The 26,441-nt window shown below is 45.8% G+C and overlaps 1 protein-coding gene across 2 annotated transcripts; it reads right to left on the bottom strand.

Annotated features, from left to right (window-relative positions):
- Positions 1–810: 810 nt before the first annotated feature.
- ALDH8A1 (aldehyde dehydrogenase 8 family member A1) lies at positions 811–26,394 on the bottom strand. 2 transcript variants are annotated; one of them, XM_061130213.1, is made up of 6 exons: positions 26,257–26,394; positions 22,224–22,371; positions 18,756–18,911; positions 10,091–10,347; positions 7,891–8,052; positions 811–2,100 (listed from the first exon to the last, which is right to left on the bottom strand). In XM_061130213.1, the coding sequence occupies exons 1-6, from the start codon at positions 26,392–26,394 to the stop codon at positions 1,648–1,650; spliced, it is 1,314 nt and encodes a 437-aa protein (XP_060986196.1). In that variant the 3' UTR covers positions 811–1,647. The 2 variants fall into 2 exon arrangements, with proteins under 2 accessions (XP_060986196.1, XP_060986197.1); XM_061130214.1 differs by lacking the exon at positions 7,891–8,052 and adding an exon at positions 16,998–17,147.
- Between the last annotated feature and the right edge of the window lie 47 nt (positions 26,395–26,441).

The raw sequence follows: 26,441 nt of genomic DNA on the forward strand, positions 1-26,441 counted from the left end.
TGCAACCAATACACTGGGGCCCCAGGAAGCCCTCATTCCATCTTGTGACTCGTTCTGGGCACCCTCTGTGCACAGCCGGGCACTGGGCTGTGATCTGAGACTTCAGAGGGGAGGAAATCCTGTCCCATCAGGAAGAGAGACAGGTGAACAGATAGTTTTGGTTAGTGTGGGAAGGACCGTACCAGAACTTGGGAAAGGGTTGGCTGCATAGATTGGGTTGCATGGCTGAGTGGAGTGAGGCAGGAGAGAGGAGGGAGGGGCAAAGCAGGACGGAGACACAGCGGCGAGACCCAACACGATGTGTTCTACAAACCACTGAAGTGCGAAGTGGTGGTTGCTCAGTTGTGTTCAAGTCCTTGTGACCCCGTGAACTGTAGCCCACCGGGCTCCTCTGTCCATGGGATTTTCCAGACAAGAACACTGGTGTGGTTTGCCATGCCCTTCTCCAGGGGATCTTCCCCACCCAGGGATCAAACCCGGGTCTCTCATGTGGCAGGCAGATTCTTTACCATCTGAGCCACCACGGAAGCCGTAAGGACTTCATTTTTCTGAAACACCCAAGGTAAGAATGAAATGGCCAGAGATCATAGGGTATGGCGTCTGAGAGCCCTGGATTCAAGTCCTTCCTTTCCCCACATCATCTGTGGGACCTCGAATGTGCTACTTAATGTCCGTAAATCTCAGATTTCTCCTCTGAACATTGGGAGATTCAGGAAAAAAGAGCTAAGAGTATCACTGACACTCGGTAAAAAGTCTACGCTCCTAAGAGGATGAAGATGAGAATAAAGGACAATTCATGAAGAAGGTGACTGCTTGGTAAAATTGTTTAACATTTATTGTTTCCTTTAAGATTAGTAAAGTTTTTAAACTTTTCATTTTATACTAGGGTATAGTTAACAATTCTGTGATAGCTATAGGTAGACAGCAAAGAGACTCAGCCATACAGTATTTGAAAATTTTAAGTGTCCTGAGATACTACACTTTGAATTGGAATTGATTAGACTCCATAGTAGGAAAATATCAAACCCTCCTTGTTCTGGGTTTCTTCCAAAAGTAGTCATTATTTCATTTTCCTTTGTCCTCATAAAGATATATTTAGTAGGGCCTATCATATATGGTTACTCTGACAAATCCCACATAAATTACATCATCAACATTCAAAGCACCCTTGCATAATGAGGTACAGTCAATTACTAATGAGCTATGCCAGTGGCTGATGGATGGAGAGACCATTTCTGCAATCTCCCCAAAGTTAGAGATTATGGTGATATGTTTCTCTTTGGCTTCGTAGATTTTTTTTTTTACCATATACTTGCAAATGAGAAAAAGAAACTAATTATCTGTGAATTTTTAAGAATTGAATCAAAATGATGAAAAAATACAATGAAAACACAACTTAGGAGGAGCCCAATGTTTGTGTGGCTTCCTTTGTATGCCTTCCTATTCAGAGATCTCTTCTTTGACTCCTCACTGAAAAGAGCAAGCATCTTTTCACCAGTCAGTAAAAATACTAGGTACAGAGGATAAGCTATAGAGAGAATCTTCTGCTGAGTCAAGACTTGGCTGAAATGTATGCAGGGGTTTCTTTTCACCACACCGGACGACTGAGTCTCTGCAGCCAGGCATCAGCTTCTGCGCTGGCTGAGGTCAGTGTTTAACAGTGATGGTTTTGACTTCAGTGAAGAATTCGTAAGAGTCTCTGGCTCCTTCTCTGCCCACCCCAGAACTCTTCATCCCCCCGAAAGGTAGGTTCAGCTCTCTAATGAGCCAGCAGTTGGTCCAGACCAAGCCTGACTGTAACTTCTTGGCCACCCGGTGGACACGCGCCACGTTGCCTGACCACACAGTAGCAGCCAGTCCATATTTAACGCTGTTGGCTCTTTGAATCACTTCCTCTTCACTATCAAAGGGGACGACACACGTCACCGGACCAAATATCTCTTCCTTCATGCAGCAGGACTCATCCTTAACATCTGTTATCACCGTGGGAAGCATGAAGTACCCTGCCTGATTCCTGGGGGGAAGGTTCAATTTATCCACTCCCTCACCACACAGAATTTGGGCCCCTTCCAGGCGAGCTTTCTTGATGTAACTTCTGACCTGGGCAGATAAAAAAACATAGTAACAACTTATCATTTGTCTTCACATAGCACAGAGAAAATTCAATATTTTTCAAGCACCTAGGAAAGACATATTGGAGTAGGAAATGGCAACCCACTCCAGCATTCTTGTTGGAGAATCCCACGGATGAAGGAGGCTGGCAGGCTACAGTCCATGGGGTCGCAAAGTCAAACACAACTGAGCATGCATGCACAGGAAAGACATGTAAAGTTATTCCCCCCACAAAATCTAAGGGTGATGATATTTTCACTCAGCTGCTAAGCCTGAGGGCAGACAAGACCTAACCATCATCTGGCCAGTCAGCCCTCACAGCTAAGAGCAGGAGAGTTGTGTATTTAATGTCTAAGAGACAGGCATGTGGATAAGTGCTTTTAACACATTCTCACATAATTCTCTCAAAACTCTATTAGCTATATATTACTGTCCTCTATTTGCTGATGACATAAGTGAATCTCCGAAAGGGTACATAGTTCATATGGCTGATAAACAGTAAAGCTAGAATTCTCTTTCTCCTACTCTCTTGCCCCTTTTGAAGCAGCATGCTCACGTTAATTAAAAGATGCCAAGAGGCAGCATTCTGTGTGAACAGGGTGTGTGCAGGTGAGTCTCCAGAGGCCCAGCTGGATGCAGAGCCAGGACTTCCAGCAGCGATTCAAACAGTGCAAGGAGTGCTCTGCCTTCAGATGATCATGTCCAAGCAAAATTACACAATTTTCTCTTTGAAGCTTTTAGAATAATAAAATGTGAAGGGAAGTGTCGGTTTTCAAATTGCAAATTCATCAAATTTAGCATAGAAGGTGATTCACATGAAACTGAATTTCTTTTCTAGAGAAAATATCCCCAGATGACACAACGACATCTACACTCCTAGCTCAGAAAAACAGCCTTGTGACTGATAAAGGTGATATAAAACGGAATGAAATATTCCTCTAAGACCTTTCCTTGAGGCGAGAGAGCAGAGAATAGTCAGCGCTTAGTCATTTTGGACATAAAAATCAAAGCCTGGAGGTTGGAAGAGTGGGCTTGGGAGCCCAGCAGTGCTCTGACCTCAGGTCCTTACCAGCTGAGGGATTCAAATGCTCTCGGCCTCGGTTTCCTCATCAGAAAAATGCCATTGACTGTGCCACCTCTTTCACAGGTTCTTGCAAAGACTAAATAAGATAATATACGTAAAGTCCTTAGCATGATACCTGACACACAGTAAAACTTCTGAAGGTCAGATGCTGCTGTCTGTGTTGATGGTGATGGTGGTGATGACAGTAGAATGCATAATCTGACATTCACGAGCTGTGAGACCGCAAGGATGTCCCCTACTCCGTACATCAGCTTTCTTAACTGACAAAGGAGGACAGGAAGCTGGGTTTGGGGGAGAATGGAAGCATGTATATGTATGACTGAGTCCCTTCACTGCTCACCTGAAACTGTCACCACATTGCTAATTGGCTCTACCTCAATACAAAATGTTTTTGGTTTAAAATAAAATAAAATAAAAGAGTGGACCTTAGTTAGACCCAAAGCTTGGCCTTACTGGGGGATAAACCCATGAACTTCATCTGTGCTTCCTCCAGCCTCACTGTCAACGTCCAGCACTCTCTCTCTCTAGTTTCTTGCATCTTTGGGAGGCTGGCCTACAGCCAGATTCTCCAGACGGTCAAGTAGGGGAGGATTCCAGAGAGTAAAAGCAAAAAGCACCCTGTGAAACAGACCAGGGAGACATTCCTGCATCCCCCAGGATAAAATCACCTGCCATTTCCCCTGCCTCCCCTGGGAACCTGGGAAGCCACACCTGCACCTAGGAGCCCTTTGCCATATAGAGCACTCGTCACGTGCTCCCGTTGGATTCTTCTGTCACCGCCTCTCCATCTGTTGTGACAATCCCACAGAAGTATGGTGGACACAAAGATCCCGTGGCTAAGCTGGTTTGGAGAAGATAGAGATCTCCTACAGAAGAGGAGGGTTGGAACGCCAAGAGGGCAGCCGGCCTGCCCTGGACTCACAGCCCCCAAAGCTTCCTGGTGAGAGGGGAGCAAACACGACCATCCGTGGAGCCTCTGCTGCCTCCTCGATCCCAGACCAAGGTTTGGCAGGCTGAACCGAGAAGAATCGCAGCCTGAAAAAGAGACACATACGCTTCCCGAGCTGCTTCGCCTGGCTCCCTCTCAAAGGGCAGAGACACACAGGGTCCCCTCACAAGACGTGAGCTGTCAAAGCCCCCCTCCAGGGCTTCATGTGCTGAGAGACCCAGAGGGCAAAGCTGCGACTCCTGGCATCCAGGCACACATGTTCTGGGCGGAGCAGTGAGGATGGCGGGTGTCCAGGGCCCCTCTGAACCTCACCAGGATGGTTCTGAGACTTTGAGTGTGTGGGGGGGTGACCACGAGCAGAGCTGAGAGATCTGCCCGTGGAACCACAAAACAAGGGGAACCCCATAGCCACCCGCACTTTTGCGTGCAGGAGGATAACGGAAATACCATCTGTATTGCTCTTCCCTAAAATATAAAAATAAATGGCTGATGATGAATACTATTTTTAAGTTTTTAACTGTGAAAAAAATTTTTTAACACCACAATCTTCCAGTAGAACCTCAGAACTTTTTTAGGTGTATGTGTGTGTATGTGTGTTTGTGAAGTCGCTCAGTCATGTCTGATTCTTTGCAACCCCATGAGGTACCCTCTTTTCAAGACAGATATCTTAAAAGGGCAGTGTGGTTGAGCTTAGCACAACCAGACTTTAAGTGGCCCCCTCTTGACTGTCCGGTCATCATGAGGCATCATCCAAAGGGCACCACAGAGTCAGACTCTGATGCTGGGAAAGACCCAGGGCAGGAGGAGAAGGGGGAAACAGGATGAGATGGTTGGACGGCATCACTGACGCGACGGACATGAGTTTGACAAGCTCCAGGAGTTGGTGATGGACAGGGGAGCCTGGTGTACTGCAGTCCATGGGGTCTCAAAGAGTTGGATACACGACTGAGCCATTGAACATCACAACAGCAGGGTCAGAAGCTGGCTTTGTTCACTCTTCTCCTCTGAATGGAACCAGGGCTCAGTAGACAAAGGTCCTGTTGCCCACGTCGGGTAGCGTAGCTCACTCAGCCTGAGGCTGCTTGTTGTTGGAGAGCAGAGATGCCTGGAGGAGAGCCTGTGGTGGGGTTCAGGAGGGTGTGGGGGGTGGGGGGCTAAAGAGAGGGCGGGCCCCTTTGAGCCAGCAGGAATACACTGAACATCGCAAATATTGCATTAACCCTCAGAGGAGCGACAATATGGGGAAACCCAGCAAGTCTCTATTTGGTCCGAGTTCACTATATGGGGCAAAAGGGAGAAATAATCAGAATGTGGCCAAGAAAAGTCGTAACTACCAATAGGAGTCTGTGAATGGTGTCGGTTTCTCTCACACACACAAGACAGTTTGTGTGTGTGTGTGTGTGCATGCGTGCACGTGCACACACATAGAGGGGCTACACATCATTCAACTGCTACAGGAAAGTCAAATGCTTTGATTTGCTTCACTGACGTACCTCCCCTCATTGGAGAACTCAATGGTTATGACAGTGCCTAGGATAGAAACACAGTTTCTCTGCTGAGTTGATGAAGAGAGCTTTGAGTCTCCGGTGAGTTGGTGAATTGCACAGGGGACCTTAGATGGTGCCATGGCCTCAGCTCCCCTGATGGCTCAGTAAAGAATCCACCTGCAGTGTGGAAGCCCTGAGTTCAATCCCTGGGTTGGGAAGATCCCCTGAAGGAGGGCATCCAGCCCACTCCAGTATTCCTGCCTGGAGAATCCCATGGACAGAGGAACCTGGTGGGCTATAGTCCATGGAGGTGCAAAGAGTTGGACACAGCTAAGCGACTAAATACAGATGGCACACAGCCTGAGCTTAATGAAAGAAGCTCCTGGAAAGGTAATTTTGCTCCACAGGAAGCAATTGGAAAGAGGCAAAAGTTATTTTTCACCACTTATTTGCATGTGTGGGTTTACAGCATGGACCCCTGAGTTCAGAACAGTCAGATGAGAGAGAACCCAGGGGCCTCGTACACCAGGTGACACCTCGCTTCACAAAGGTGGGACCGTCCGCAGCTGTGGGTCCCCCGGGGGCACTCTGGGGACTGCCACCCGCAGGCCTGCCATCGTGGGGGTGCATCTGACTGGAGGAAGACACAGCCATGCTGGCCGGCCTTCCTTTAAATCAATGACCACATGCTTTGTTAGTGTGACCACAAGTGATCACAGCCCGGGGGGAGCCCTTGGAGCTGCCTTGCTGACAATACAGTCACTTCAAGTCCATTTCTCTCTCTCCTGATCTCCTTGAAGACTGTCTCTGAACTTTTCCTCCTCCTTGAAACCTTCAACACCATCTCCCCTCCTCACTTTGCTTCCTATTTTACTGAGAAAACAAAAGAAGTAAGAAGAGACTGGGAAGACTGACACTACACGTTCCTACCTGGGGGCATCTGCGCTTCAAAATACCGTGAAAGTCACCGTTCACATTAGCAAGTCTGCTGAATCTGCGTAAAGGCTCCGTCCCTCAGCGCTTAACCCACGCGGGCGTGCTACCATTACCCTTGCTTGTTCTTCATTACCATAGCTCGCAATGAGACCTCTTAGCTCCAAAATTCTAGCACTTATTGTGGGAGTCTCATCAGGAAATGGAAATGATCTTAAAGACCCAAATTCCCCAAAGCACCCAGAGAACACCTTCTTCAATGGCTTCTCCCACGAAGACCCCTCAAGTCACCGCACCAGCTAAAGTCCACGTTGTGCAGACTGGATTCGCGCTCCCAGAATCCCGTGTGCTATCACCCAGAGGCAGAGCCTCACTGCCTGAGGACTTACTGGGAACACTTACCTGTGGAAATGCCTGCCACCCTCAGCCCACAACGTTCTCGTCAGCTGGCCTCTATGCTTTGACATTTGCTTTCCTCCCTCCACGGACTGGCTCCATGGCAGTCAGACTCCACGCTGACTTCCTAAGTTTATTTATGTCATGTAGGCGCTGCTTTAACTTGACTATATTTGTGTATCTATCTGTAACATTTTCAGACTCGGTACCCAGAGACAATTTCCCACAGATCATAATTAAAAAAAAAAAAAAAGAATAGGGTAGTAATTTAACAGCATTTCAAAGATGGTGCTATGCCTTGGCACTGAGTTTCTCTCCTCATAAGAATTCTTTCTGGACTCACAGATTTAAGAGGACAAATTTACGGTTGCCAAGGGGAAGGACCAGGGAAAGGGATAGTTAGGGAGTTTGGGATGGGCATGTACACTCTGCTATATTTAAAATGGATAATCAACAAGGACCTGCTCTATAGATGGCCAACTCTTTGTGGCTATCCCAGGGACTGTAGCCTGCCGGGCTTCTCTGTCTATGGGGTTTTCCAGGCAAGAATACTGGAATGTGTTGCCATTTTCTGGTCCAGGGGATCTTCCTGACCCAGGGATCAAACCTGGGTCTCCCACAGTGCAGGCAGATTCCTTACCATCTGAGTCACCAGGGAAGCCCTGCCTAGTACATGGAACATGGCTATATTTAAAGGAAAACTAACAAGGCCCTTCTGAACAGCATAGGGAACTCTGCTCAATGTCATATGGCAGCCTGGATGGCAGAGAGTTTGGGCGAGAATGATGCATGGATATGTGTGGCTGAGTCACTCTGCTCTTCACCCAAAACTGTCACAACATTGTTAATTGACTATACCCCAATACAAAATTTTAAAAAAAAAAATTTTAAGAATTCTTTCTGAAACTTACACAGAGGGTTTTACTTACTTTCTCCAGATGAGCTTTACTGATCAGAGCTCCCATGTCAGCCGATGGGTCAGATGGAATACCAACTTTCCACATTCTGGTCGCCTCTACAAACCTCTTTAAAAATTCACTATAGATGCTCTTCTGGACAAAGATTCTGCTGGTACAGAGGCAGATTTCACCCTGCCAAGAATGACTCATGAGGACAAGGACAAGACAGGGGGCTCCACTCCATGGACAGATCACCCTGCACTTGTGAGTGTCTGCCACGATTCGGCACTGGGCTAGATAATGGGGAACAGTGGTAAACAAGACAAAATTCCACCATCTGGAACACAGTGTCTTGTGGGGAATGCAATAAAGCTCAATAAATAATACAACTTCAGGCCACGACCAAAACAATACAAGAAAACTAAGCTGAGGATAAGAGTAGAAATGAGTGGGGAGGGAGAACTTTTACTCCCTTTTATTAAACGGAGTCCGGGATGACACTGGTGAACAGGGAATGTTTAAACTGACCCTTGATTGATGTGAAAGAGCCAGATGGATAGAGGTACAGAATTCTCAGTGGTAAGTGTAGAGAACCTGCCAGAAGAATGAGCTTGGAGTGTGTGAGGCAAGCGAGGAAGGTGAGTGGGGCTGAGGGTGGGGGGTGGAGGCAGGGCTGGGGGTCAGAGCAACATGGGAGATACGGGCAGGAGGTGAGGAGCGAGGCAACATCATGCAGCATCTTATAGGCTCACAGGCTCACAAGGACCTTGCATTTTATCCTCAGTATCATGAAAGGATCATGGACAGCTTTAAGCAGCAAGAAGAGGTGGTCAGGAGCTACATTTTTAAATGATCATTCTGGCAGCTGTGTGGAGAACAGAACTGGAAAGGATGAGAGTAGGTTAGGAGAGCTTTTCCGACAGCCAGATAAGGGGAGGCACCTTGGACCAGGTGGAATCAATGGAGATGAGAGAAGGGGAAGGAGTCCACTGAGGTCAACAGATTCTTAAAGGGGCAAAGGGGACCCCAAAAGTGTAAAGAAACTGGCAAAGATGCTCTGAAGAAGATGCAGGATATACCTTAAAGACAGAACCAACAGGACCTACTGGCAGGTAAGGGAGGTTTAAGGAAAAGAGGAGGTTAGAACAAGGATGAGTCCCAGATTTCTGGCCCAAGCCCACGATGGATGGTAGTCTCATCTTCAGAATGGTGGACACAAGGCAGGAAAATCAGAGATACTGTGGGGAAAGGAGTGGGAGGGAAATCAGAAGTCCTGCTTTGTTCAGGTGAAGTTTCAGATGACACTGGCCATCCAAACAGAGACACTGGGTGTTCCAGGGAGAGGCACCAACAGGTTTCTGAGTGAAAGGTCATCCTTACTATTATCTGAGCATAACATGTAACCGTCGACAAACCACATTCTGGACTTGTCAGTACTGTGTATGTATGATGGCACCTGGTCACATAAACAAATATTTTCATCACACTGATATTGGATCTTCACAACAATTCTTCCAGTGATCAGGAAATACAAAGTTGTTCGAGGCTCCTTCATGATTTCAAGGTAAGAAACCTGCTTGAGACTGATTCAAGTATTTATTTCTAAGTGTGTGAATGCATTTGAGGTGCTTTTGGGTGGGGGCAGAGAATGAAGTTTCCAAGAGACAGGACTCTTGGACGGCAAGAAAAGACTAGGGAAGGTATAAATAAAGGAATGGAGAAGCCAGAAAGCAACTATTTGGGCCATGGCTGGTCCCCCATAAAAGTTCTGAGAGCAAGAGGAGAAGAGGGTGACAGAGGATGAGAGGGTTGGATGGCATCACCGACTCAATAGACCTGAGTTTGAGCAAACTCCAGGAGATAGTGAAGGACAGGGACGCCTGGATGGCATCATCGACTCAATGGACATGAGTTTGAGCAAACTCCAGGAGACAGTGAAGGACAGGGAAGTCCATGGGGTCACAAAGCGGGGGACCTGACTGAGGAACTGAACAGCTGGAGAAGGAGAGCTTGCTAAACAGGAGCTGTGATGCCACAATGCCTCCCAGTGACATTAAGATTGAACAGTCAAAAGAGTAACGCAATGTAACCATTCTCCTTTCACTGAAAGAGCCCTGCATTGACCTACTCACCCCGGTTGTCACTGTGACGCCACAGATGCAGTTTGGCAAGGCTGCTGAGTTAAAAACAAGCAAAAAACAAAGGGGGAGGAAAAAAACGGAGGACACACCTGGTTGGCAAAGCTGGACCTGACAGTCGTTGGGATGCACTCGTCCAGGTTGGCATCTTCAAAGACGATGGCGGGGTTCTTGCCCCCCAGCTCCAGCGAGAGCTTCTTGCAGTGGGGGGCACTCAGCTGTGTGATGCGCTCGGCGGTGGGCTGGCTCCCAGTGAAGGAGATGAGGGGTACGTCTGGGTGGGACACCAGGGCCTCGCCGACCCTGGGCCCCGTTCCAAACACAACATTGACCACACCTGGCGGAACACCTGGATGGGAAGCAGGACCGGTTACAGCCATTCTTCTCAGCGTGTCAAGGGCTCCAGGTTGCAGAGAGATTCTCCTTCAAAGTGTTTTGCTTGTTTGCTTTGTTTTGGGGGTGGTGTTTTTGGTTCTTTTGGCAAAATGATTGCTGTCAATGTTGTGTTAGTTTCTGTAGCTTGAATGGGGGTGGGAAGGGACGTTAATGGTTGTCTCTAGTACAACAAAGATCTTCACAACCCCGGTAATAACGATGGTGTGATCACTCACCTAGAGCCAGACATCCTGGAATGTGAAGTCAAGTGGGCCTTAGAAAGCATCACTATGAACAAAGCTAGTGGAGGTGATGGAATTCCACTTGAGCTATTTCAAATCCTGAAAGATGATGCTGTGAAACTGCTGCACTCAATATGCCAGCAAATTTGGAAAACTCAGCAGTAGCCACAGGACTGGAAAAGGTCAGTTTTCATTCCAATCCCAAAGAAAGGCAATCCCAAAGAATGCTCAAACTACCGCACAATTACACTCATCTCACACACTAGTAAAGTGATGCTCAAAATTCTCCAAGCCAGGCTTCAGCAATACGTGAAGCGAGAACTTCCAGACGTTCAAGCTGGTTTTAGAAAAGGCAGAGGAACCAGAGATCAAATTGCCAACATCTGCTGGATCATCAAAAAAGCAAGAGAGTTCCAGAAAAAACATCTATTTCTGCTTTATTGACTATGCCAAAGCCTTTGACTGTGTGGATCACAATAAACTGTGGAAAATTCTGAAAGAGATGGGAATACCAGACTACCTGACCTGCCTCTTGAGAAACCTATATGCAGGTCAGGAAGCAAGAGTTAGAACTGGACATGGAACAACAGACTGGTTCCAAATAGGAAAAGGAGTACGTCAAGGCTGTATATTGTCACCCTGCTTATTTAACTTATATGCAGAGTACATCATGAGAAACGCTGGGCTGGAAGAAGCACAAGCTGGAATCAAGATGGCCAGGAGAAATATCAATAACCTCAGATATGCAGATGATACCACCCTCATGGCAGAAAGTGAAGAGGAACTAAAAGGCCTCTTGATGAAAGCGAAAGAAGAGAGTGAAAAAGTTGGCTTAAAGCTCAACATTCAGAAAACTAAGATCATGGCATCTGGTTCCATCAGTTCATGGGAAATAGATGGGGAAACAGTGGAAACAGTGGCTGACTTTATTTTGGGGGGCTCCAAAATCACTGCAGATGGTGATTGCAGCCATGAAATTAAAAGACAATTACTCCTTGGAAGGAAAGTTATGACCAACCTAGATAGCATATTAAAAAGCAGAGACATTGCTTGGCCAACAAAGGTCCATTTAGTCAAGGCTATGGTTTTTCCAGCAGTCATGTATGGATGTGAGAGCTGGACTATAAAGAAAGCTGAGCACCGAAGAACTGATGCTTTTGAACTGTGGTGTTGGAGAAGACTCTTGAGAGTCCCTTGGACTTCAGGGAGATCCAACCAGTCCATCCTAAAGGAGATCAGTCCTGGGTGTTCATTGGAAGGACTGATGCTGAAGCTGAAACTCCAGTACTTTGGCCACCTCATGCGAAGAGTTGACTCATTGGAAAAGACCCTGATGCTGGGAAAGATTGAAGGCGGGAGAAGAGGATGACAGAGGATGAGATGGTTGGATGGCATCACCGACTGGATGGACATGAGTTTGAGCAAACTCTGGGAGTTGATGATGGACAGGGAAGCCTGGCGTACTGCAGTCCATGGGGTCGCAAAGGGTCAGACACGACTGAGGGACTGAACTGAACTGAACTGAGTCAATAGCAAAGCAGAGACGACAGCATCCTCTGCCTGTATTATGCCCCCAGGTGGAGTTTCTCTGGGTGCTTTGCCCTAGAAAATGCAGGGTTAAACGTCCTACGTAATTCATTCCAGAGTATTGACTAAGCCTCAGGGGCTGAGGACGCAGAGATACCCTCGGGCAGGTCAGGCCCTGAGAGACAGGAGAGCAAAGGTTAAGTACAGGGCGTATTCACACTGCAAAAGCCAGAAAAGAGAGAGGCTACCTCCCTAGGAGAGAGAGGGAGGGTCCCCGGGGAAGGTGACTTTTGAGTTGAAGGTCCGGTTCCCCATGATCTGGATGCACCATCACCCTCTAAGACTGAGTGTCCAAGAACACCCCCAAGTAGGTGCTCCAGGCTTTTCTATTACAAAACTCACTGCCCTAAATCTGCATGTATTCATTATGTGTTTTATGGATTTACCTGTTCATTGCACATCCCACTAGAAGGGGCACCAGCCAAGGGCAGACACGGGTCTGTGTTTTGCCCTCTGTTGTACCCCTTATGCCATGGCCTACTTTGCCAGATAGAATGAATACTCAATTTTCAAAGTCTTTTTTTTGGCCATGCTATCAGTATATGGGATCTTAGTTCCCCAAACAGGGATCGAACTTGGCACCCACTGCATTTGAAATGCAGGGTCTTAACCACCAGACCGCCAGGGAAATCCCTATAAAAATATTTTTAATGCATCATATTTAAAATAGATCAATGAGAAAAGAAGATATAATGCTACATATATATGTTATTAAAATAATTTTAGCAATAATAAAAATAAAAATGTAAAGAGATGATACCAGTAAATGCTCACATTTATTGGGTGCTCACTGTGAATCAACTGTAACTATAAGTGGGTTACACCCTTTAGATCTCCCAATAGCTCTGGGAGGTACATCATATTAATATCCTCACATCACCCATGAGAATATTGAGGCAAAGTGAGGTTAAATAAGAGCTTCCCAGGTGGTGCTAGTGGTAAAGAACCCATCTGCCAATGCAGGAGTCATAAGAGACTCAGGTTTAATCCCGGGGTTAAATAACAACCAATAGAAGGCAAAATTAGGTGTTGGTTAGTAAGTAACTGTTAAGTCAATGAATGCATGGATCTGTACCGTATCCAATTCAGGAAAGGTTCCTGACTTTGGGAAGATTTAAGTGTTCAGAAAAAAAAAATCTATGTGCCATCGATTGCGTCCAGGAAACTCTTTGGGTTTTTCCTGGAGGTAGCTGAGTATATTCCCTGTGTTTGCAGGTTTGAACAACAGGAGATGCAGAAATGCTCTTTAGTAAGCTAACTGCTCTCTCGCTCCTCTCATCATTCCCTTGCTCTGAGTTAGACATACTCTCTTGGATTAAAATCACCTCTTCAAGAATATGCTCTCAAGGTACACACGATAAGTCCTCACTGATGATCCAGGATCACTGAGAGGCCCTTCCCTCAGAGCACAGGCTTCACGGTACCACCTCGAGGCCCCATCCAGGGGGGCCCCCAAGGAGGTCGTGGTCTGGCAGAGTCTCCCTCTGATGGCCCCACCTCTGCATTCAGCCTGCACACTTGTTTGTAATCCAGCTCAAGTGCATCCTGGATCATAAACACCATATGAGAACAGCTGGGCCATGGCTTGGGCCAAAGAGGAGGTGTGAGGGGGAGGTCCTGCCAGCTGATGATGGGGGAAACAGGGACAAAGTTTCCCATCATTCACGTCCTCGTGAGTCCTGCATCTCCATTGCTATCAAGCTTGTGGATATTTGCCTGGTATTCAGAGGAACAGTTGAGAGCCAGAGAATGTGGACTGTTGGCCTTTATGAATCCTGAAGGCAAAAAAATGGCTCAAATCACTTCTAATGCTTATTTTAGCATTTTTTAAAAGGGTGAGAGAAAACATAGAAATACCACATATTTATCATCACAGGAAAATGAGCTCATTTCAGCAGGCAGAGTGCCTTCTACACCACAGAATTTACATTTTGATTACATTTCCCTGAACTCCAATGTTAATAAATTGAGTTAGGTATCTAGTGGCTTGTATTTCTCAAAACCATTTTGCCATTTGATCCAGACATTAATGAAATTTTTCTAGGGACATTCACCCTTTACCCTTAAGAGATTCTGGTTATAAGACAGAGAAGACAGTTTAATTGGCAAATAACAATTCACCAAAACTCAGAGTAGGTAGCTAAGAGACAGCAAAGCAAAGGGAGGCCTGCCAGTGCCAGGATATGGCTGGATGGTGACAAGGAAAATTTTAAGCTTAAATAGAGCAGAACAAAAATTAACAGGAAGGGCCAGAAACCTACCACCAGTGGCCACTTCAAGAATGAGGGCCAACATTTGGTGCACCCAAGATAAAAACAAATATTCTAAGACTTGCAAAGAGGTATTCGTGGTGTACTTCAAAACATCTTAAATGATTTTTTATTTCAAAGGAAGTTCATCTTCCAAGTCTGTTTGAACACTCAGGACTAGAGGAGCTAGGTCTTGCAATATCCAGACTGCATTAGCAGGCGGTTTTAGCTTTCTTACACAGCTGGAAGTTTCTCTTAGAGTGCTCTAAGCAGAATTAAGTAGATGAGGTTGACACCCCTATCCCAGTGGAGAAACTGAGGGCTCACGTCAGGTGTGACTGGATCATCACACTCTCAGTGTTTGCTGGGGGAGGAGAGTTTGGCAAAAGCCAGCCCAGAGGGGGAGGGAGGGAAGGAGCATCTTGGTATAACAGGTTTATTCACCCATAGGAATGAGTGCAATGCTGTGCAAATAAATGGAAACAGTAAACCCTCATGCAGACTGGGTTCTGGGTTATTTGAAAGGGGAGGGTGGTCAGACAAGAGCGATCCTCACAGATCAAGACGTAGCTGATTTTAGGACAGAGAAGCCTCCTCCGGGATGCAGCTCTGTGGTCTCTCCCCACCTCCTCACTCACCCTCCCAACACAGGATGCAGCAGACCAGAGGCCCTCCTTCTGTCTCATATCAAGGAACCAGCGGCAAGAGACAGGGAAGAAACCCCTTGGACCTTTGCAGATACTAGAGATTCAAGGTATAGAACACGGTCACCTTTGTAAGGAAAGGATAACATATTCTGTGACGCAAAGAAGGTAAGGGTGTCCACTTCATCCTTACCAGTCTAGTAAGGATGTTTCCAGAGGTCCAGAGCAGCCATTGACATCAACCCAAAGACCTAGGCTGGGCAGCCTCTTTCCTTCATAGGATAGGAGGCCCCATGAGTTTCCCTAAACAGGCAGCATCTAACCTGTCATCTATACCCTGGAGTAAGGAACTGGCTCAGTTATCCTGGAAGCCAACACGTATGTTTTTGCTTTGAGAGCAAAGGTGTTCAGGACAGAGAGACAGGCTTTTAGCAACCTGCCCCCTCTATGGACATGAGCAAGCAGGGAAGCACCTTCTTTGGGGGCTGGAAGGAAGCGGGCACAGCAGAGCCCGAGAGACGGCCTGCTCCCCTCCACCAGCTGCGGATCATTCCAGCCCGGAGACGTGAGCTCAGAGCCTCGCAGTGAGGGGCTTCCTCGTGGGTTACAAGCTAGAGCCTCCTGCCTGTGACCTTCCAACCCTGGCCCGGTGTCGGCTCCACACTCCAGAATGAAGCCAGGAACGCACGTGGCCATTAAACCACCAGCAAGAGAAAGACAAGGAGCCACAGCGCATCATCGTCCGCGAGGTAGTGGGTCCCAACACAGGGAAAACGAGGGGGTGTCTATTCGACTCTCTTGAAAATGGGCTGCTTCTCCCAGGCATTCTGTACCTACGCAAATCAGAGTGGTATCTAGCAATATTTCCTTTTCATCAAGACCCACTCGTGGTGCCAAGGCGGGATTTAAAGTGATGACTGGAGACCGTCTGGGTCGGGCTCTCGTAGCCAGCCTCCGGGCCGCTGTCCTGCGCTCCGGCCGTGGAGCCCCGCAGGGAGCGCCGTCCCACAGCAGCGCGTTCTGGGCAAGGATAAAGGCAGCAGCGGGAGCCAAAGCCCGTGGATCCGCTCAGAAGAGGGGATTTCACTTCTCAGAAGAGGTTAAGGAAGACAGATAACCAAAGATGTCCCCGGGATCTGCCGAGCAGATTTCTGTTCAGAACTTTTCAGATGTCCGTGGCCCCAGACATAGAGAACCAATGTATGGACCCCAGGAGGGAAAGGGAGGGTGGGGTGAATTAGGGGATTGGGATTGATGTACACACCCTCAGTCACGTCTGACTCTGGGACCCCGTGGACTGAAGCCTGCCAGGCTCCTCGGCCCATGGGGCTTCTCCAGGTACAAATACTGGAAAGTGTTGCCATTTCCCTCTCCAGTGGAAACACCACTATGTGTAAAACAGACATAATGAGAACCTGCCATACAGTACAAGGAGTCTACTCAGCGCCCTGTGGTGACCTAAACGGGAAGCAACTCTCAAACAGAGGAGACGTGTGGGTATGTATGTATAAGGCTTCCCTGATGGCTCAGAGGATAAAGCGTCTGCCTACAATGCAGGAGACTTGCGGTCGATCCCTGGGTCGGGAAGATCCTCTGGAGAAGGACGTGGCAACCCACTCCAGTGCTCTTGCCTGGAGTGGAGGAGCCTGGTGGGCTGCAGTCCACGGGGTCGCACAGAGTCGGGCACGGCTGAGCGGCTTCCCTTTCACTATGTACACGTGTATCTGATTCACTTTTCTGTACAGTGAAACCAACATGACATTGCAAAGCGACTATACTCCCATAAAATTTTTTTTTCATTATCTTAAAAATGTCAGTAACCCTACAGTGGCTGAAGCCTACAAAACGTACATCTCCAAAGCCAGTCATGTGCCTCTCCTCTGACACCCTAACGCTGATTACCTGCTTTCTCCAGGAGTCTGCACATCATCCACGCGGTCACGGAAGTCAGCTCACTGGGCTTAGCTATCACTGTGTTGCCAGCCGCGATCGCTGGAGCGATCTTCCAGGTCAGCAGATAGAGGGGCAGATTCCAAGGACTGATCAGAGCCGCTAACAGAGGAGAAGAGAAGCATCGCCAGCAATGACACACCCTTCAGAGATGAGCCAGACACGCTTTACTAATGAAAACTCCTTCGTACTACACCAAATGTCAGCTTGCTCTTCCAAAATCCCAATCGTGTGTAGAATTTCAATGCCTCAAAAAATTCCACAAAAGAATCTCCTGTCTTTTGTAGAATTTCTGTAGAATTTCAGAGAAATAAGTCTAAAATATATTACAGGCAGCCATACCTTTAAAACTATATTAACACAGCTTACTCTTTTCTTGATGACTCTCAATCATATTTATGAACAACAACAATATAAGTACCAGGGCTAAAATACTGTCACCTCTCCCCAAACAGTCTCAGAATGTGATCAGTTTTGAGGTTTGTAGGCTGATCTTTGCACTGTCTCAACAATGTTTTTTTATCTTTAAATGGTCTAGGCACTATTTCTTCTAAATTTTTCCACCTGTTTTTCTAATTGGTTGTGGATTGAGACATAAGATCTTAAATTGTTCACAATTATTTGTAATAAATAAGAGCAAATAGGTCCTGAGATATGAAATCCATTTTAGCTAACCCAGGGAATTTTTTAATAAATAAATTATCTCTAGGTTCTCACCTGTGTCCTAACCAGATAGGTTTGCTGGCTAAGTAACATCTATAACGTTTAGAATGTGTCTTCACGTAATATTCTGAAGCCATCCAGACTTCCGACCACAAAACGCTTAAAAATAAAACCCACGTTATGAATAAATAAATGGAGTCACTTTATTTTATACTCTACCCTCAAACTTGAGCTATGGAAGTAAACATGCTTTATATGTTATTAAATTTCCCACTGAAAAATCTGCTCTTCAGGGAGTAAGAGAATATTTTTGCAGCATAATGTATTAGTATACTTCTTAGAAGGATACTAAAGTTTTGTTATACTGCCTTGAAAATGTTACTTCCGAAGGGTTCAGATAATCAAAGTGGCAAAATGTCCCATTTTCTTTTCTTTAACCTATCTTCTTTTATCCTATCATAAAATGAAACTAGTAAAATATGGACAGTTGATGGTTTTTCTCACAGGAAACAGTGACATCTAGTGGACATGTTGAGTCATTGCATATATTTCTGAAGTGCAGGTACCACAGAAATAAGAGATAATACAGTCAAGGCTTATTTATCACAGTGCCAGGCACTGTTCTAAGTGCTCTACATCTATTAACTTATATAATTCACATACAACATATATAGACAAAATTAACCTATTCTCCCAGTTTCCAGATAACAATACTGAAGCACACAAAAGTGACACTTACCCCACTCTGATTTTAACTGCACTACTTTCCTGAAAGTTTTTTTTTTTTAATTACAAGGAACAAAAAGTCCTGGTTTATGAATTTATTCTCAGTGTCATTCCTTTCCCTGTGATTCTTCAAGAACAATGTAGGAATAAGTAGGGAATTTGACACAAACAAACTAGATTTAGATTTTTAAGGTCGTCAATTAAATTTCAGATAAAGCATAAGTTTCTTTTTTAAAGCCTGTCCCCTTAGGTCACTTCTGCAGGGCTGACCCAGGATCTCCAAGTGCCCCCGCGGCCCGGCGGTCATTGCATAGCACCTACCGATGCCCACAGGGGCCCGCACTGTGTAGTGCAGACAGCCCAAGTGGTCCATCTGCGTGCATTCAGACGTCTGGTGCAGGGTGGAGGAGGCGAAGAACCGGAAGTTCTGCACCGCCCGGGGAATGTCCACGGTTCTCGCCAGGGTTATGGTTTTCCCTGTAAGACGTCAACAGCAGAAGGCGCTCAGTGCACTTCACCTCGAACCTGGAGGGGACACTCCCGCACACATGTCCCAGCTCCCTCTGAAGCAGCTTCTGTTCCTTCCAACCTGGGATGGGCATTGCTTGATGACAGAGAGTGTTGATGATGGTTTAATAAGACTATGAAATAATTAGATGTGAGATTATAAGATGAAGTAGAAGTGGTTAGAATTGAGTCAAATAATCTTTGCTTATTAGACTGAACGATTCACAGCTATCATCATTCCAGATGTTACCACTTCACCCGATCCAGCTCTTTCAATTCAGAATCACCAAGCTTTGGACATACTGCAGAGGGGTTGGAATAGTGGGTGTTAAGACATCTGTGTTTGCACATCACCAAGAAACATGTGATGATATTAATTAACTCCTCAGCACACAGTGGAGCCATTAAGATGAACATGTGGCAGAATGCTGATGGGTACCACCAAAGGATGCTGTGTGGCCCTTACTCACCATCACGGGCCCCACGCACTTCCTAGACACACACCTGAATTGTCCCTTAGTTATCTTTAGTGATGCTAGGAGACTCTGCCATGTCAGGAAGCATTTTCTACTTAAGGGTTTGGAGTCAAGCTGCTTTCTAACTTTAGGCCACTTTACAGCACACACATACATATATACGTATGTACATACATACATGTAGGGCTTCCCAGGTGGTAAAGAACCTGCCTGCCAATGCAGGAGACTTTAAGAGACACAGGTTCGATCCCTGGATTGGGAAGATCCCCTGGAGGAGGACATGGCAACCTACTCCAGTATTCATGCCTGGAGAATCCCATGGACGGAGGAATCCGGTGGGCTATGGTCTATAGGGTTGCAGAGTCGAACACAACTGAAGCAACTTAGCATCGGCATACATATACGTATATATACATACACGTATATACTAACATATCTTTACAAAGATTTACAGATGTTTACCCCATTACGATGACTTCTGGGAAGCAGTTTTAAAAATTGGGAAATTGTGCTGGGAGTGGAACAGTGACTGACATGTTGGAAATCTTTCTACATTACTTGACTGTGTGCCCTTCAAATTATCTTTGCTTTTAGGAAAGAAACTTGGGTTACCAAAGGGAAAAGGAGGGGAAAGAGATAAATTAGGAGCTTGGATAACATATACACACTACTATATATAAAAGAGATCACCAACAAAGACCTCCTGTAGGGCACAGGGGACTATACTCAATATAATAACCTATAAACGGAAAGAATCTGGAAAAGAATACACACACACACACACACACACACACAGACTCTTGAGAGTCCCTTGGACTGCAAGGAATCAAACCAGTCAATCCAAAAGGAAATCAGTCCTGAATATTCACTGGAAGAACAGATGCTGAAGCTGAAGCTCCAGTACTTTTGCCACCTGGATGCGAAGAGTTGACTATTGAGAAAAGACCCTGACGCTGGGCAAGATTAAAGGCAGGAGGAGAAGGAGAACACAGAGAAGGAGATGGTGGATGGCATCACCGACTCAATGCACATGAGTTTTGAGCAAGCTCCAGGAGATGATGAAGGACAGGGAAGCCTAGCATGCTGCAGTTCATGGGGTCGCAAGAAGTCAGACATGACTGACCAGCTGAACAACTAACACACACACACACACACACACACAGACACACACACAGACACACACACAGACACACAGAGACACACACACAGACACACAGACACAGACACACACAGACACACACACACACACACACACACACACACACACACAGAGACACACACACACAGATACACACACAGACACACACACAGACACACACACACACAGACACACACACACACAGACACATGCACACACAGACACACACACACAGACACAGACACACACACACAGCACACACACAGACACACACACACACACACAGACACAGACACACACACACACACACAGCACACACACAGACACAGACACACAGACACACACAGACACACACACACACAGACACACACACACACACAGAGCACACACACAGACACACACACACACACAGACACACACACAGACACACAGACACCCACAGACACACACACAGACACACAGACACACACAGACACACAGACACACACACACACAGACACAGACACACACAGACACACAGACACACACACAGAGCACACACACACACACACACACACACATATGCTTCCCTGGTGGCTCAGGGGTAGAGTCTGCCTGCAATGGGTCCCATCCCTGGTTCGGGAAGATCCCCTGGTTCGGGAGGAGGGCATGGCAACCCACTCCAGTATTCTTGCCTGGAGAATTTCATGGACAGAGGAGCCTGGCAGGCTGTAGTCCATGGGGCTGCAAAGAGTCAGACATGACTGAGCACCCAACACACACACGCACGCACACGCACGCACGACAATCTGCAGTGCAGTCACACACCTACACGAATGTGTGCAGACGGGTATAACTGACTCACTGGGTTGTACCCCCGAAACCAACACAAAGTTTTAAATCAACTACTTCCATTTTTGTTTGTTTTGTTTGCTTTTGACTTTCTATTTTACACTGGAGTAAAGCTGACTGATGAAGTTGTGATAATTTCAGGCGCACAGCAGAGCCATTCAGCCCCTACACACACATGTACCCATTCTCGTCCAAACTCCCTCTCACCCAGGCTGCAACAAAACATTGGGCAGAGTTCCCTGTGCAATACCACAGGTCCTTGTTGGTTATCCATTTTAAATGTAGCAGTGCAACTATACTTCAGTTTAAAAATATAATAAAAAAACAAATGAACAATGCGATAAAAAAAAAAAGACAAAATTTTTTTTTTGGTTTGAAACTATTTAGAACTGATGGAGGGCTGCACTCTCAGCCTTCATGTTCTACCCCTCTCCCCAAATCCGTAGTTCCTTCTATCAACAGTGTGTTTATTTCCCTGCCTCTTGAACTTGGGTTCAGCCTTGACTTGCTCTGACCATCAGAACGAGGCAGAAGTGGGCCAGTTGCAAGCCTCAGCCTTCAGAGGCCTCGGCTAGTCAGGCTTTCCAAGCTTTACCACGGCCATGAGAAGCATGGGGTGGGCGGGCCTGATGGGCCCACAAGGGGGCACGTGAAGAAAGAATCCTGAGTTCCATTCATACGGGTAAGAGGCAAGAGATCCCCTGACAACTTGGAAGGAGGGTGTGAATGGGCAGAATCTGAGTAAGTGCATTTCTATACAGGACGGGGCACTAATCCTGGCTCCACTAGACAGCGGGCGAGAGAGAGAGGGAAGAGGCCAGCACAGACCCCTCTCACCTTGGTCCTTGGACTCGGCCTGGGCCAGTTCCTCCAAGGACTGTTCCAGCAAGTCCGCCAGCCGCTGCAGCACCTGTGAGCGCTCCTGGGGGCTCCGGGAGGACCAGCCCGGAAAAGCTGCTCTGGCAGCCTCCACCGCGGCTTCGACCTTGCAGGAGCAAACAGAAGAGGTCACCTTACCCTGTTGCTCTCGAGGAGCAGAAGCTAAGAGCTTCCAGTAGTCACGTGCAGATGTGAGAGTTGGATCCTAAAGGTGGCTGAGCACCAAAGAATTGATGCTTTCAAATTGTGGTGCTGGAGAAGACTCTTGAGAGTCCCCTGGACAGCAAGGAGATCAAACCAGTCAATCCTAAAGGAAATCAATCCTGAATATTCATTGGAAGGACTGATGTTGAAGCTTCAATGCTTTGGCCACCTGATGTGAAGAGCTGATTCGTTAGAAAAGATCCTCCTGATACTGGGAAAGATTGAGGGCAGGAGGAGAAGAGGATGACAGAAGGAGATGGTTGGATGGCATTACCGACTCAATGGCCATGAGTTTGAGCAAGCTCCAGGAGATGGTGAAAGACAGGGAAGCCTGGCATGCTGCAGTCCACGGGGTTGCAAATAGCCAGACACGACTGAGCAACTGAACAACCACTCGAGGGTTGGATGAGTCCAGAACTCAGGTCTGTATATATCTCACTTTTTTTTTGCCTACTTCCAAATATTTGACACTCTGCAGTGCTGAGTTGCCCAGGAAGTGTTGTTTACTTAACCAGCAAAGCAGGGCACCACAAAAAAAACCCCGAATTCTCCATTTCAATCCAGTTATCCAGAATGTGGTGATAATCGAAAGAAGCTATTTCAATAGCTGGTATACATTTTCAGTAATTTCAAAATACAGAAGTTTTTGAATATCATATGAGAGAGGAAACTTAAGGGTGTACTAAATCTCTAAACTCTTAAAGAAGTTTTGACATACTTGATAAAGTCTAAAAGTTTGAAATCACAGACTGTCATTCTGATTTGGAATGACTAGCCATATTATGTATTGACTATTTTTTGAATATAAAGGAAGGTACTAAACGCTTTGCACAAATTATTTCATTAAACACTCTTTAAAGTTCTGTAACATGAGTATTGTTAAGCCCATTTTACAGGTGAACAAACTGAAGCACAGAGAGCTCAAGTAACTTGCCAGAGGTCACACAGCTCACAAGTGGCAGAATCAGGATGTAAACCCAGGTCTTTGTAGTTCCCAAGACCACAGCTGGCCTGCTATGGCATAACCACAGTCCCGGCCTCTGCCTGGCTCCACCCAGTGGAAGGGTCCTCTGTTGGAGACGAATTTGAACAGATGGCTTGGGGACTGGGGTTTTAGAGTTAAATCCAAAGCAAACAATGAATGGGAAGATATGAGCAAGGTCAGTTCAGGCAGGCGGAATGAATTATCAGGGCATCTTCTGCCCCTCCAGGGCTCCCCTGGTAGTTCAGTCAGTGAAGAGTCCACCAGCAATGCAGGAGGCCACTTGCGATGCAAAAGATCTGAGTTCGATCCCTGGGTCTTGAAGATCCCCTGGAGAAGGAAATGGCCACCCACTCCAGTATTCTTGCCTGGAGAATCCCATGGACAGAGGAGCCTGGAGGGCTACAGTCCATGGGGTCACAAAGGTTGAACATGACTGAGCAGCCAAACCACTGCTGCCTTTCTCCTCTCTTAAAATTGACTGAGGCATCATTACACAACTTGTGACTGTCATCACTCACATTTTGCTTCCCTGGGTTTTTGTTCCAATCCTGTGTATGTTATAAAGGCAAGTTTATTTCTGTAAAATTTTCAAAAATGACGCATCATGAAATTCTGAGTGAAGAAAAACTTTTTAGTGAATTTTAGACAGCTACTTTGTCTGTGTCTCAGAAGATGACAGTTCTGAGAATATAGTTCTGATTCAGATGACAATCAGAGGGACAATTCAGTTGCCCTCTCACTCCAAATCTGATCTACATGCCTTCCTGTTTTCTTTACGTAAACAAGGTCACTTTCAGATAAGCTAAAGGTATAAAAAATGATTCTCATCTTAATTATAAGTTTCTGGGAATTGGGAGGTTTCACCTCAAAAACCAAATCTCAAATCTCCACCAGAAGCTGTAGCCTCAGGGACACCCTACTGCCAGCCAACAAGAGGAGACTGAATGTCAAATCTAGTCTTCCTCCAATTGTCCATGTAAAACTCTGATCTTTTTGAAAAGCAGAAAATTCAAGTCCAGTCACATTTTCTAAGTTGTCTTCGGTCACATGTCCTATGTCTATTTAATACAGAACATATGTTAATCCACTATATACAATAATAACAGCAAAAGCTAATGCTTGGAAAGCTTTTACCGACGCTAGACACAAAGAGCTCTACATATGTTAGTGTGTTTAGATGTTATTATGATCCCCATTTTATAGATAAAGAGCCTGAGGCACAGGGAGGCTCAGCTCTGAGTTCAGACCATACATGGTAAGTGGTGCTGCGGATCTTTGAAGCCAGGCAGTCAAACCCAATCTGTGCTTATGAATGCAACACTACAGTGCAAATGCTACCAAAGTGTGTGCCTGTGTGTGTGTATGTGCGATCACTGACACAAGTACGTTGTCATCCGTAAAATAAGGATGATGATAGAGTCTCATTTATAGGTGTTACAATGCTGATTTGGGACAATTTTTGTTCCACGGCTTAGTGAACGCACAGCACAAGGCAAATGCTGAGAGTCCGAGCCCCGTTGGCAGCATCGCAGCACTTTCTGTGAGTGACTTTTGGGGGACACTGGGCTTGTAGCTTGCATGGCAACCATATTCTTCAAGCCAGAAAAACATGAGATTTGAGGTGCCATGTTTGCAAGCTAGATTACTGGGAAATCCAAAATACACATTCCTCTACTGGCCAGTGTACTGATCCCTCTCTTGTCTCATCTGAAAGGGCTGAGTCATTAGCTGCAGAAAAGATTTCACCTGAATTTGATGTACTTGTCATTTTTATTTCAGAAAGGACTCAGACAGAGAGGCCTGGCAAACATAAAGCTGGATTTTCCCCACGTAATCCCAGGTCATTTGAAACAGGTAAAACTGGGGGTTACAGTTTAACCAACAAACTAGTCAGTATTTGCAAACTTTAATCCAGAAGTCTAAAGGTTTTTTTTTAATACAAGACAGATTTACAATATTATTAACAACAGAGAAAATATCTTAACCTTTTTTTAAAAAACGCCTTGCATATACTTCTTATTTGTTAACATATATAAAGACTACATTTATCTTTTAAATAATCTAGTTCTTTGTGCCTTACAAAATAAATTAAAATCTATTAGGCTTTAGATGAGTATACATTCATCAGCCACATTTACCACCTCAAATATATTTATTTTCTCAGTGCAATGAGATACTAATCAAATAGATCTTAAATATCTTACAAAACTCTTGAATAATATTAATTCTACATCACTGAAAAAAAGTTTTAACGTGTGTGTGTTCCCTTTGAGTAAGAAAAAGTAATGTTAAATTTAACTCCAAAAATATGTAGGAATTTGATTCTGCATTTCATCATTCAAATGATCGGTTTTCACTTTACTAGATAATTTGAAGACATGAAGAATTACTAGAGGATAAGTTAAATCCCTGGGTTTAAAAATTTTGTTTATTTTAGTGAAGTAACACGTTTCCTGGAAATCCATGAATATAGTGGCAAATTCAGGCAAACTTGATCGAGAAAGGGAACACTTAGTAATATGATAATTCTTACAAATACTACTTTTTACTAGCAGCCACTGAGGAATGTCTGAGAGTTGTGGCTCTGTGTGAGGTTATCTAGATTATTAGTCACTTCTGCATATGATCACCTGAGATCTGTTCCACACATCATATATATCCAGCTACAAAATAAACCTTCTCAGAACTAAAAATCTTCCTTCGGCTAACATTTAGCAAAGCCCTTTGCTCCGCGAAAACTAAGTACCATAGGTCACTGCCAGGCTAAGCAGATTTCAGTCTCCTCCAACTGAACGTACTCACCTCTTCTTCCCCACTGTTTGGCACGTGGCAGTACACGTCCCCTGTGGAGGGATCATAGGAATCTAGGTATGAGCTACAAGGTAAAAATTTTCCACCTATGAAGTTTTCCAGCATCAAAAGACCCCCTCTTCCAGCCATGGTAAAGGATTCGCCTGCCCTTCCCCTTGGCTTTGCCGGGTGAGGTT

Source organism: Dama dama, chromosome 26 (assembly GCF_033118175.1).
Source record: "Dama dama isolate Ldn47 chromosome 26, ASM3311817v1, whole genome shotgun sequence".
Taxonomy (NCBI): domain Eukaryota; kingdom Metazoa; phylum Chordata; class Mammalia; order Artiodactyla; family Cervidae; genus Dama; species Dama dama.